Source organism: Strongylocentrotus purpuratus, unplaced genomic scaffold (genome assembly GCF_000002235.5).
Source record: "Strongylocentrotus purpuratus isolate Spur 01 unplaced genomic scaffold, Spur_5.0 spur5_scaffold_2, whole genome shotgun sequence".
Lineage (NCBI taxonomy): Eukaryota > Metazoa > Echinodermata > Echinoidea > Camarodonta > Strongylocentrotidae > Strongylocentrotus > Strongylocentrotus purpuratus.
In genome coordinates, this window is record NW_022145605.1 from 40187767 (window position 1) to 40201441 (window position 13675).

Below are 13675 nucleotides of genomic sequence, written 5' to 3' on the forward strand. Positions count from 1 at the left end.
GCGCTTTAAATCCCCTTTGGTATCCTGTCAGTCATGATTTTTTTCAGTCAAATTTAGTATCAATATGATATGATATGATATGAAATTTTCTAGCATAAAATATTTCTGTATTATTATTTATTTTTTTTAAGTGAAAGCTGTGACTCTAGTTCGGATCTAGCTCGCAATACAGCAGTGGTGATGTTTTTATCGTTTTCAATGCATAACTCCCTATGCATTAGGCACGCATTTCATCTACCACACACAAACACACGCGCGCGCACCACACACACACACACACGCACACCACCACACCACTTGCACGCACACACACGATACACACGCATACACGACCAGACACTCACGTTTCATGCCAAACTCTTCTTATTTGAATGTTTTAAAATAGCTGTAATATTCTCTTAGTTTATTGGTAAATTATTCTGTTGAAACCAATGGCATATTAAGTCATTCAAGCATGATTGCTACAGGCAATGACATAATATAATGAAAAGACATTGCCCTTTTATTTATTTCTTGGAAGATCTTTAAATGAATGCGTATTAAAAAAAGAGTAAACAGAATCAATATGGTAATACTAATTGGGATAACAGTGATGATGGTAATGTGGTATAACAGGGAAAGGTTACACTACGGAGAAGGACGCATATAATTCATATTGCAGGGGGTATTAAGCTAACCTGTGGCTTTCACGATTTGTTAACAGTCCACTATTTCGTTCATTATCTGTCTAGTGATATTACACAAATAATGACTGCTTGGAAACGAGGTCTAAGGGTATAGTGCAGGCTCGAGATCACCGAAGATCTAGAGTTTTAAAGCCACACTGTCCTACCTGTAGCTACTTGCTCCCTATATATATAGAAAACAATGCCTAATTGGTGACCATTGGTCCCCCACGATCCTCTTTTTCTTATGTTAATTGAGAGCTGAGTTCATGAGATCACCACCTGTCCAGTGACTTTGCATTGAAGTCTTTCCCTCCTATAAAATAGTACAGATAAGCTTTAACATTACCAATAAATTAGACAGTCAAATAATTAATATATGATTAATATACCGCATTTCCGCTTGTGGATTCTTGTGGATTCTTAAAAATCCATTGTTAACTTCATGCGTATCTATTGTGTCCTTGCATTGTTCACGCGAGTAGAACCTTGGCCGGCTGATATTTCTTTTCCGCTATACATTCAGTATCATGCCTGCAGTTTTGACCAATCAGAGTCCTTGACTCTTTACATGCGGTATATAATATCAACTAGATGTAGCTTCAATGAATTATTAAAGCTCCTCAGATAGATGATCAGAACATTTCCAGGACAGTGCAGTCTACACGCCTGATTGCTTGATTTAATTTATATTTTCGAGTGGTTTTCTTGGCGGCATCATTAATGGATAAAGACGCAACTACTTTGATTTTGATCCTCGTATCTGTCTCTTGGATTGCAGGGCAAGGTGGTAAGTAACACGTAGGGTAAAGGTTGCTACCAAACATTTATCTAAATGTACACAGAGAGTTACTGCATTACAGTCACTTGGTCCCAGATGCGTATGGCCCTGATTTCTTCAATGGCGCGATGGTCTGATGGTCTTTCTTGCCAGAAGAACATCTTTCCAGTTTCTTTACAACCATCGTAACCATCATGACGCAGTTAAATTGTGAGTTAATGAACATTTTCTAACAGGTCTAAGTCCTAAAAATTATCATTAAAAGTTTAGTAAGACATTTTTCATTTAACTTTAAAAGGCTAACATCTGGGGCTAACGTGCATGATAAAAGGAATTGTAATATTGATATTTACGGCTTGCCTCTCATTGACAAAGAATATGTAACCTTTGGAGTCACTATTGATTCTCATTTAAAATTGACGTAATAAGCATTTACGTAATATGCATATTACGTCAATTTAAAAGAATATTTAAATACTGTATAAGTTGTTGAGACAATCTTTCTGAATGATTTATGATTATATTATACAGTGCGTACCAGAAAAATACAAAACCGAGAATTATCGATGTTTTATCATAACTGTATCACAATTTTAATTGATACATGACACATATTTGGAAAGCTTAGATCCTCTTCTTTCATTCGATAAAACTTATATAGTGTATATTTCGCGCATTAGTGATTAAAATGAATATGAAGAGAGGAAACCAAAAAGTCATTTGGCGGACGTTATCTGAATTTCAAAGAGAAAATCACATTTCTAAAAAGTTGAGTTTCTGCCCTTTCATATGACACCTAAATCAGGAAAAATGAGCTAGGAATAACAACGTTCTGTTTGTTTAATGTAGTGCTTGCATTTCCATAATTTTATTAAACGAATTCGTTTTCACTGACTGCCTGCCGTAGCAACAAACGGAATTAACAAAAGTCTTAACTCCGTTTCGTTGACAATCAGCGGTAGACAAAATACCCCATGCATGGTTGAAATGCGTGAAATATGCATCATATGAGTTGCATAGAATGAAAGAAGAGGATCTAAGCTTTCCAAATATGTGTCATTTATTAATTATAAATGAGACTAAGTTATGATAAAACATCGATAATTCTCGGGGGTTTTTCTGGGACGCACTGTATAATTCTCTAATTTCATCATATGTGTTATATTGTAATGTTGGATGGAGAAGTTGTGATATAACAAAAATTAATACCTTATTTCACTTCGAAAGCGAGCAATTCGCATGATTAATAACTCAATTAGTTATCACATATGCACGGAAACTTTTAAACATTAAAACTTAAAGTGTTCACATTTGTCAGACAGGCATATTTTACGTATAAATATTCTCATAATCAACTCCCATCCCTATTTCACAACACTTACAGTTTGAGGTATAATATAAAATACCTCAAACTGCGTCTTTCCCTTAAACCCCCTCCGCTTGCCCTAAAAAAAAAATCCTTTTTCTTTTGTTTTTTATTGTTCTTAATACAGTTTATTAATAACTCACTAAACAATTCAATACAGAGGAAAAAACAAGACTAAAAAACAAAACTCGAATCCATTCCATAACAACGTATGTAAACATATGGAAACTGATAATACACAAATAATCAAGGTATGGAACAATATAACATAAAATTAAAGAAGACATAAAAGAATACATCATACAATGAGTGCTTTAAATTTCTTTATCATCATTCCTTCGTCGACCAAAATGCACACTATCCACTCACACACACAATACACTCACATATAACACTCACAAACTTATACACAAAGATTGTATAAACACATTTTCATTTTAAAGCTCACCTTAAGATTTTTCTTTCGAGGCCGCCATTTTAGACAAGCATCGTCCTTAATTGCGGTCTCCTGCACTTTTTCCACAGAGAGTTCGGATAATACTTTAAATTTATAATAATATATTATAGAAATATTAAGTTTCGTGTTTTATATATATATGATTGTTACTGTTATTCAGTTATTGTATTTAGAAAAATGCAGAAATAAAATTATATAAAAAAATCAACCTAATCTAATTATCAAAATTATCAAAATATACGAAATCAAATAATAATGAAATACAGAGAGAGCTCTCGCTTATGAATATGATGTAATAGTTGCTGAACATTGGTAACTACATGTTCTATTTGGTGTAATGGAGCCCCCATCCCACTTTCAGAATTATTAAGCTTCGGAACAATTTCATTTTCAGACCAATGAACCTTTAGAGTAAAGCAACAATTTTGAATCATTAACCCAATTCCATTTTCTCATACATGAACATTCTGGTATTTCTTTCATCTCCACATTCTTCCTTATATTACATGACCTGATTAACCCGGATACAGGATTATTTTTTCGGAATTACGAAGCTTCATAAAAAGAAAATGTTGGAAAAATGATACGCATGTGATAACAAAAAAACACGATACTTGATACTTTAATACTGTACTTAGCGCCACGGTACATATTTTTTGCTGGTACTTAGACACTAGACACGCTATAATCTAAATGTGAAGGATTGGAAATCCATGTTGGGGGAAGTCGTTTTAGGGATCCCTTACTATCATGCCTAGTTACAGAAGTGATGCTTCACCGGAGTGTTGGCTCAGTCAGTAGAGCGTCCGCCTCACAACCGGGAGGTCGCGGGTTCGAACCCCGGCCGCGTCATACCAAAAGACGTTAAAAGATGGGAGTTGTTGCTACCTTGTTTGGCGTTCAACAATAAGGGATAGAGCAACGTCGATCTGGCGCTGCTCAGTGGCTGCCGGGCTCACGATCAATTGGGCAAAAAGAATTTCCGTTTCGGTTTAATAAAATTTGGAGTGGACTATTAGGCTATTATTATTATTATTATTATTACTATAAAACCTTGAGTCTGATAATAAGTGTTATACCAGATACCCCCACTAGGTGTTCAGGATGATAACTTGATATTATTCAGGGCATTATTAAATGAAGGTTGTTATCAATACCCCAGCCGCCATGACCTGATTAACACGGATTTGAGAAAAAATATCACAATTATAAAACTGTTTGCTATCTATCCAAACTTCAGTATTATCGTAACAGTTAATAGTAGGCCCCTTTGGCATTATCCGTTCATTGTCTTATCCTATATTGAAAATTGATGACATATAATAATTTAACTTGTTGTTATCATCGTTAGATTTACGTTAGAATAAGATAATTACTAAAACACCTACTTATTTGAACTTGTTTTGGATTGGGTTTTACTCCCCGTGATGCCATCCACGCGTGGACTGCATCCTGGCCTCCGCATTCGTGTTTAAATGTAGACGTCATGGCTTAATATCTTTTTGGTGTGCCATAAAATTGTTTGCTATCTTAATTATAAACCATTTTGAAGAATAATTCGTCCCACACTTGATAAACAAAACTTGTTATAATATGCAATATACATCGAATTAAAAATAATTAAAATATGTAAAAAGATAAAAAGCAATCCAGAGTGCAGGGAAACTAAAAATAACAGACTTCTGTAATACATAATTTGTTTTAATCAATCAAAGACAAATGAATAAAACATGTTGAAATTTAAAAGCTTTTCGAGGGAAATGGGTGGACCAAATTGAATAACCTCTTGTTTTTTCTTCTTCTTGAGACACACTTGCATGCCAGGAAGATCCTACAGGAGTGAACTACAGAGGAAACTTATCTCAGACAATCAACGGTCATACTTGTCAAGAATGGACCTCTCAGGATCCTCAACAACACGATAGGATACCAGCTAACTATCCTAACGCGGGACTAGACGACAACTATTGCAGAAACCCGGATGGTGAGGACACTGCTTGGTGTTACACCACCGATCCTGGGATAAGATGGGAGCTTTGTGCTGTAGGTTTCCTTGACCCTAGATGCCAAGGTAACAATGCATTTTGGTGTGTCATCGGGTCTATCCGTCGGGTCGAACTGTCGTGAACAATCAAGCCCTAATTCCTCATGTAGCACTTGTGAGATGCACCTCTCATATCACCAAAGCGTAATGTCAAGTTTACCTGACACTTTCTGAAAAACCTACAGCAAATCTACAAACACTCTAATGAATAATTCACATAAGAGCATGTTTTCACACATGTATAATAGTATAAGCAGTTTTTCTAGAGCCGTGCTTCAATATATGTGATTATTTCCATTTGAGTTACCCGACGATTCGTGGATATAGGGGTATGTTTTCGCAAAAGTTCGTGTAACGCGACAACCCGATCCGACGCGAAGGCACGGCGGGTCTTATTAAGCCTTAAGAATGTAAGGGGATCACTGATCAATTAACATCAAGATACATGCATTCATAACTGTAAAAAGATGTATTAACAATTAAAAGAAGAAAAAGAAAGAATACATTTTGTATTTATATGGGCATACATTTCACAACTAAAGAAGTTAAAACATCACATTGTTACAATATCTTTCATTCTCCACTCAAATTAGTCTATTGTCGATTCAAAACAGCCGATCGGAACATGTCCGAAATTTCTCTAGAAAGTGATAAAAATCCCCAATTAAAAAAGAAATTCTCTGACAAGCATAACAGGCTACAAGTGCTGCCAATAGGCACATCTCAGGGCACATTTCTTTTTTCGCACATGCACCTATGACCATCTTTACCCCCCCCCCCCCCCCCCCCCCACCACCACCTCTCCTCCGGATGATCTTCTCCTAAACCAATAATAAACTAATGAAGGAGCGATAGCTCAGTCGGTTTCGAAAACAAGTCGATGCGCTCGTGCCCTTTGGTAAGGCATTAATCCTCTTTTACCAGGTCCCTCGGAGAAGAACTAAAGCCCTCGACCCTCTGGTTGATTACTAACAAGCATTCAATTTATGCTTTCTTAGCAGTCAGGTAAAATAACCACCACTACCCTTAATAACGATTCTGGATTCCTTATTTTATGATATTTCCCTTAAATGTATTTTATATCAAAGAGCTGAATTATTGCAATTTCCTTTTTTTTTTTTACTTGCAACTATAATAGTATATCAAATTCCGAGCCGTTGTCATGTTATCCATACGAGAAAGCTTTAAAGAATATGCTCCGAGGTATTTTTCCTCTGGGTTCTTCCTACCTGTTAATATTTTTGTTAGTGTTGTTGTTGATGTTGTACTTGTTGTTGTTAATGTTGTAGTTGACCTTCTTGTGGTTGTTATTGTTCATCATTATTATATACATTTCGTTGTTTATACAATTTCTACTCATCTTCTTCATCCACATTTCCGTTCTTCCCAGTTCTCAGTCATTTTTTTGTAATCTTTGATTCCAATAGTCCCCACTTTTATTCCTACAGCAACGACCGAACCCACGACTAGCCCAACGACACCGACACCTGTACAGTCGGAAACTGTGACATCTCAAACCACTGTTGGTAAATATCGAGTTGTTTTGTTCTTGTTTAGATGATAATCATGCTCTCATTTTCACGGTTATTTGTTTGTCGGTTACACCGTGTTGCGAAGACGTCATGAATTTGATTGGTATGTTTTACCTCAAAGACTAGATAAATGAAAATACAAAAATGCTATAGTTACTACCAAGGAAATGGATTAGGGCTATCCTTTTTTTTTTTAAATTAAGAGACAAAAACAATAAAGGATAACAGCAGTTAAAGCATTTACATATACAAGTTATACTCATTCATGTATACATGTACGTAGATGAGAACAAATAGTATGATGGGTATGATTAAATTTAGACTAGAGGAGCCAACTGACACCAAAGACTTGCCAAATGATAATCGTTGTTTATGGATGAAACATCCATCCGAACCAATAGAAGGGGAATGAAAAAAAGGAAATACATAATGAATATAAGTAAGATAATTGACAAGTAAGGTAATTGGTATTTGGTAGTAGGCCTAGACTTGTCATGATATAGATATCACTTGAAGACACCATTTTATAAGAGAGGTATCAGAGCCAGATGTGTGTTGCTTTAGTGGTGTCAACACTTGGGAGTTGATGTACATGTTTAGGTGTGAGATATACATGTAGTGTATTTCTGGTTCATATTTTGACACAGGAAATTTTTTAAAGATGGGAGCATTGCTTTTGCTTTTTCATGCACCATTGTATTTGTGTCACTTTTTTAGATTATGATGTGTTAACCCATTTCCAGGCACCGGTATTTCTTTGCACTTTAAAACGAAATTCTTCAAAGAAATGTCTTCAAAAGTTGCCGACATACAAATAATATACCAATGAATGAGGTAAAGTTACTTTAATGAGTAAAATGACCATGCAACTCCTGCCAATAGTTATTCTTCTTAGAACATGACTTTCGTAAGTACGGATGAATCTATTTCATAAAGCCAAAGTTTGTTTCATTGAAAAAAGGTCCCATCCAGGATGCTAGCCCTCTAGGCCTAGAAAGTGGGGCAATCCCAGATTCGAGCCTGACAGCTTCTAGTGAGTGGGACACCGATCACAGTCCTTCTCGGGGACGGTTAAACATCGCCAGAATCGGACTCCTGCGCGGAGGATGGTCTGCAAAAATAAACGATTTGAACCAGTGGATTCAGGTCAGTTTCTATTCCTGAATGTCTTTCTTGTTCGTTTGAAGTCTCTCTCCTTAAATGTGGTGTATCCCTTTTGAAGCCACTGTCAAATTATGAAGAACTTTGCAGGAATTATGAATACGCATGTGAAATTTAAACGTTAGCAGTGTCCTAGTATTCAAATTATGCAAGAAAACCCGTTCAATTTCTAGACTTCACTGTCAGACACTATTGAGTGACTGAATTCTCTTTTTTCTCAGTCAATAACACACATAACAAAGCTTGGTCCACTGCTAATGATTTGAAGTTAAATGAGGATAAAACTGAGGTTATTTTGTTGCTGTTTTGTTTTGTAGTATTGTTTTATTGTATTCATTCAGTACAAAATATATAACAAACAAACATACAGCTTCATTGATTTACATATATCAAAATATAAAGAAAATTGTACATCTCTCAAAAAATACATAAGATAGTTTAATACACAGTACATAATGTTTACATTTAATTATACTGAACGATTATTATAAATCAAAGAGTTACCTACAGACAGAAAGACACACCACACACGCTCACATACTCAGACACATGTAACATGTAACATCTTGATTCAGGAAGTCTTCCCATTTACCATCTGTCGAAATTGCTAATGTTCCGATACAAACTGTCAAAAGTGCACGTAACCTTGGAGTCATCTTTGAAAATGATCTTAGGATGGATGATTATATAAAAAATATTTGTCGCTCAGCTTCATATGCCTTGTACAAGATAGGTCGTATTAGAAATTTTCTTGATCAAAAATCTACCGAAACGCTTATACATGCATTTATTACATGCCGTCTTGATCAATGTAATAGCCTTATTTATGGCCTTCCCGACTCGCACATTGCAAAACTCCAGAGAATCCAAAACTCTGCTGCCAGGCTTGTAACACGCACGCGTTCTTGTGAACACATCACCCCAGTACTTCGCGAATTGCATTGGTTTCCGGTGACGTATCGCATTATGTACAAAATCTTAGTTTTAACTTATAAATGCATTCATGAATTGGCACCAATTTATCTGCAAGAATTAATCGATGAAAATACAACCCTCACGCAGTTTACGGTCATCTTCACAATTAAACCTTGTATCTACTTCTTTGTCAACTCTTTCTTATGGTAATCGCTCCTTTCGCAAAGCTTCTGCTGAACTTTGGAACAGATTACCTTTAAATGTAAAAAACTGTCAAACTGTTAACCTATTCAAAACTAGTCTCAAGACACATTTATTCAAAATAGCGTTCAATGATTAATTAACTCTGATCACTTTGACGTGTATTCCATATTTATTGTAATTTGTATGTTTATTTGCATTTTTAGTTTTGTATAAGATGTAATTGTATATCAGTCTATTTTGTGTGTATAGTGCTTAGAGACTTCGGTGGTAAGCGCTTTATAAGTAACGTTTTTATTATTCTTATTTTATTATATCATTATAACAAGAGCTGTAACGGGTACATGAGCGTTTGTCTACATCATTAACCTACTCTTGTAATGGCCACAATTAAACTGATTAAATCTTTGCACAGCACAAAACGTTCGACAATTCGGTACAAGGTCTGAAAATCAGACTATTTAATTAAACGAGCGCTCGTTAAATTTAAATCGATAACTAACGGTCGTTATTTTACCACAAACGACAGTTTCAAGCCCTTCCGTTTTGAGGGAATTAGTATCGTCTTCCAAATTCCATTGGAAACTAATCTTTTCCCTTGTTAGGCCTACAAATGGGACATATTACCTTTAAAGCTTAACAAGCTCATCAAGGGTATCGTGGTCGAGTAGATACGTCGCCGGACTGCGAAATTTTTATTCCCAAACAGGTTTGCAATTTCTTATATTTACGTTCTTCTCAATGGCTGATATGTTCTACGTCATTCGTAGCTTGGAAAAAGGTCACGAACAATTAGACTTTGATTTTGTATTGCTTTGCCTCACTATTTATAAAGGAAAAAAAACTGAATAAATTGAGACTTGAACCCAGAACTCTGAGATCGTATTACGCTGACCTTACCGATTGAACCACCGATGGGTTGGCGATAAGTGATTCTGCATGATTTCTATAACCCTATCACTCACGTCATTGCTAATGACGTAACATATCAGCCAATCAGATGACCAGAAATATTAGCATTGGCAAACCTGTTTGGGAAAAAATTTAGCCGCCGGAGCGTCAATCACAAGGTCCGCGGTTCGAGTCCCGCCGCGGCACACTCCACCCAGGTGAAGTTAATAGGTACCGAATAACAGGGTAACAGTGTTACTCGCTCAACCAGGAGATCACACGAACACACATCCCTTCAAATATTCATTCCTCCCGAGAACACTGACAGACTTTTCAACTATCCATATCAAATATTCAATTATGACTACCAGCATGTTCAGTTATATTACTTTAGTATTTTATGCGCGCACCCAGTCCTAGCGTAGAACAGTATTACATGTACTATTACTACAGATATAAATTCGGAAACAGACATAAACACTCCCGATCAAGCGTGCAAGAAAAAGCTATCCGGCAATCAAACTACGTAACCATTCAACATTTGCATTTCATTGAAGAACTTTTTAACGAAATGGACACAGTTTTAATACATAAACCGAAAAGAGCTAAACAATCCAAAAAATACCCCCCCCCCCCCCCCCAAAAAAAAAAAAAAAAAAATACCTAAATATACAAATAACAATAACAAATAAATACATAAATAAATAATGATAATATTAAAAAATATATTAAAAAATATTGAAAACATCCAAATGCTGACAATCCAAAGAACAAATTTTCAGAGCAGTCTACAGAATAAAAAGAGGTACCTTCCAATTTGCTAACTATAAACTATTGCTACGCCTAATTTCTAGGCCTAATTCACAAATGGACATTTCGTGATGATTTATCCAGAAACAAAGGTCGATATCATCGTCGGCTATTGTTAGGTATTAAGTAAATCATACAGGTCTTTTTCGACTTCTTTTTGGCATTTTTCAGTCTTTCTTTAACATGTTTAAAATCAGATGTCTATTTTTGCTTCTTATGGGCTTTTCCCGACTTTCTTGGTATAAATTTGATTTGGATAGGACCACTTCAATTTGATTAAATATTTTTAACACATGATGGATCCCGTAGATCTATCGAGGGAGCTCTGATTCGATAGGTAAGCATAGACATCAAAAAGATAAAACATATTTTAAAGGGGGTGTATCATGGCAAATACTGGTTAACGTCATCTACGTCTTCTTTTGAACAACTGCACGTAAACGAATGGATTTGATTGAAGTGGGTCAGCGCTTGCCAAACTGGGTTAGCGCGCGCTAGCGTTCGCGAAACAGACCGAAGTTCTCCTCACGCTTCGGTTTCGCGTCTGTTGCACGCAAATGAATGCTGCGGTCGGACGTCCGTAGTCGTATTATACCCGATTGGCCCCGGGTAGGACCACGGAAAAGACACATAGTCTCGTCATGATACACTCCCTTTAAAGGTACTATGTCCCTTTGGCAGCCAACCTCAAATGCTGTAGAACTTTGCAGGAATTATGAATATGTCATGTATGTCCTATCTGTGAAATTTAAACGTTAGCAGTGTCCTCATATTCAAATTATGCAAGGAAACCCGTTTACTTGCTAGTCTTCATTGTCAGACACTATTGAGTGACTGACTGGCTTTATTTCTTCTTTGGTAATAACATACATGAAAAGAGTTGTAAAGGGTACATGAGCATTTGTCTACATCAATAACCCACTTCTTGTGATGGCCAAGATTAAACTGATTGAATCTTTGCGCAGCATAAAACGTATGACCATTGGGTACAATTGTCTGAAAATCAAGACTATTACTTTTGGGCTCTATAGCCCTAAAGTCGATTTGAAAACTAATAGTCGTTATTTTCCCACTTGAAGACATTTTCAAGCCCCATCTTTTTAAGGGAAGTTCTAAATTAGTATTATCTTTCAAATGCAGTTGGAATTTAACTTTTTCATTTTTGGGGCCTGCAAATGGGACATAGTACCTTTAAGCAATCTTTGAGGCTATAACTGCCTGCTATAGGCCTGACGCCGAATTTGAGCATCGCTTGAATACCTATTCCGGGTTTAAACATCGAAATTCTTTTCTTTTTTTGTAAGTCCGTAAAGGGGAATTTTGCCCCCAATAACTTTGTCGCAAATAGCAGACAAGATCACTAAGGCAGGACAAAATCCAAGATGAGAATATGATGTTTATATCAGCAACATCAAAATTAGGCCATTTAAAAAAATATATACATGTTTAGCGTCCCCACCCACATCCTTTTGGGGGCCGCCTTCTATTTTTGTATTTTTTTTTTTTTGAGGTGAATTTTGTTTGGATTTATTTTTTTTGATTTTTTTTTTTTTAAAGAAAAAAAACATGAAAAACACTACTAAAATGCATCTATTTCTGATCTAAAAAAAATTAAAAATGTCGGCGGCCATCTTGAAAATAGCCCGATTGTCAGGGGAATTGTACCGAGCGGCCATCTTGAGCGGCCATTTTGGAAGAAAAATCATAAGAAAAAAAGGGCCTCCTCCTTCCTATTTTTCAAAAAAGCAGGACCCTAAACATGTTTTTTTTCTGTTTTTTTTTCTTTTTTTCTTTTTTTTTTAGGGGGGGGGGGCTATCATGCACATATTATTTATATATGTACATATGTATATATATATATATATATATATATATATATGTATTTTTTTTATATTAGTAAATACAAACATGTTTTTTACTATTTCCATTATCATTCAAATCTCAGGTTGATCTTTTAGAAACGTACAACATCGTTGGAGTGGCAACGCAAGGTCGTCAGGATTTGGCCCAGTGGGTAACCAGCTTCAAGGTTGCCTGCAGTATGAATAATGTTATCTTTGAAACAGTGAAAGACCTCGATGACGCCGACACCGACATCGTAGGTACCAATTCACTCACCCTTCGACCCTAATCAGTTAATTGGTCGATTACCAATCTCATGTGATTCGTTTATTGAGCGTTTCTTAATTCCCTTTTTTCTTCCTCAAATTATCGTGCGATACATTCCAATACTTTAATTTCCTCACCGATGATGACAATCTTATGAGTTACATCTCTTTCGAATTACACATTGTGCTATTCTCAAGTGAACGATTTTGCGTGTTTTCCTCAGATCTTTCCCGGCAATAGTGACCAAAACACCGTGGTTTACAATCGCTTTCCCGTGCCAATGACGTGCCGATATGTTCGCCTTTTACCTTCCACCTGGAATCAACATATTTCTCTTCGCATGGAGCTCTTTGGAGAATTCCTAGGTGAGCTTCAGGTTTAAACTGAGCCTCCTTCATTCGAACAAAGAAAGGGAAGAATGTGATGATTTTATTAGATGATTTAGTAAATCAGGGTGACATTCTAAGGTTTATGCTCGCGGAAACGCTCCCAGATATGCTCGGGGGGGGGGGGTAGCCGGGTTCACCGTTACAAAGTAAAAACTACAACTGTTTAGGTTCAGAAAAATCCAGTAGAATGCAATAAATTATTAACTTTTATAATTAACACATTGGAAATATTAACAAATGAGAAGAGGTCAAAAATCCCAAAATATCAAGAGTTCGAGAAAAATGTGAAAACAAACTTCTTCTTTTTTTAAAAACAATTTTAAGATAATTTTCCATCAGCTCTACAGTCATGTC

General features: G+C 36.0%; 1 protein-coding gene across 1 annotated transcript; it reads left to right on the forward strand.

Moving 5' to 3' along the window:
* Positions 1-1212: 1212 nt before the first annotated feature.
* On the forward strand, positions 1213-13314 carry LOC583765 (retinoschisin). The gene is made up of 6 exons (XM_030991296.1): positions 1213-1455; positions 5077-5340; positions 6762-6839; positions 7807-7991; positions 12769-12921; positions 13156-13314. Exons 1-6 carry the CDS (start codon positions 1389-1391, stop codon positions 13312-13314), a joined length of 906 nt encoding a protein of 301 aa, XP_030847156.1. The 5' UTR covers positions 1213-1388.
* Positions 13315-13675: the final 361 nt, after the last annotated feature.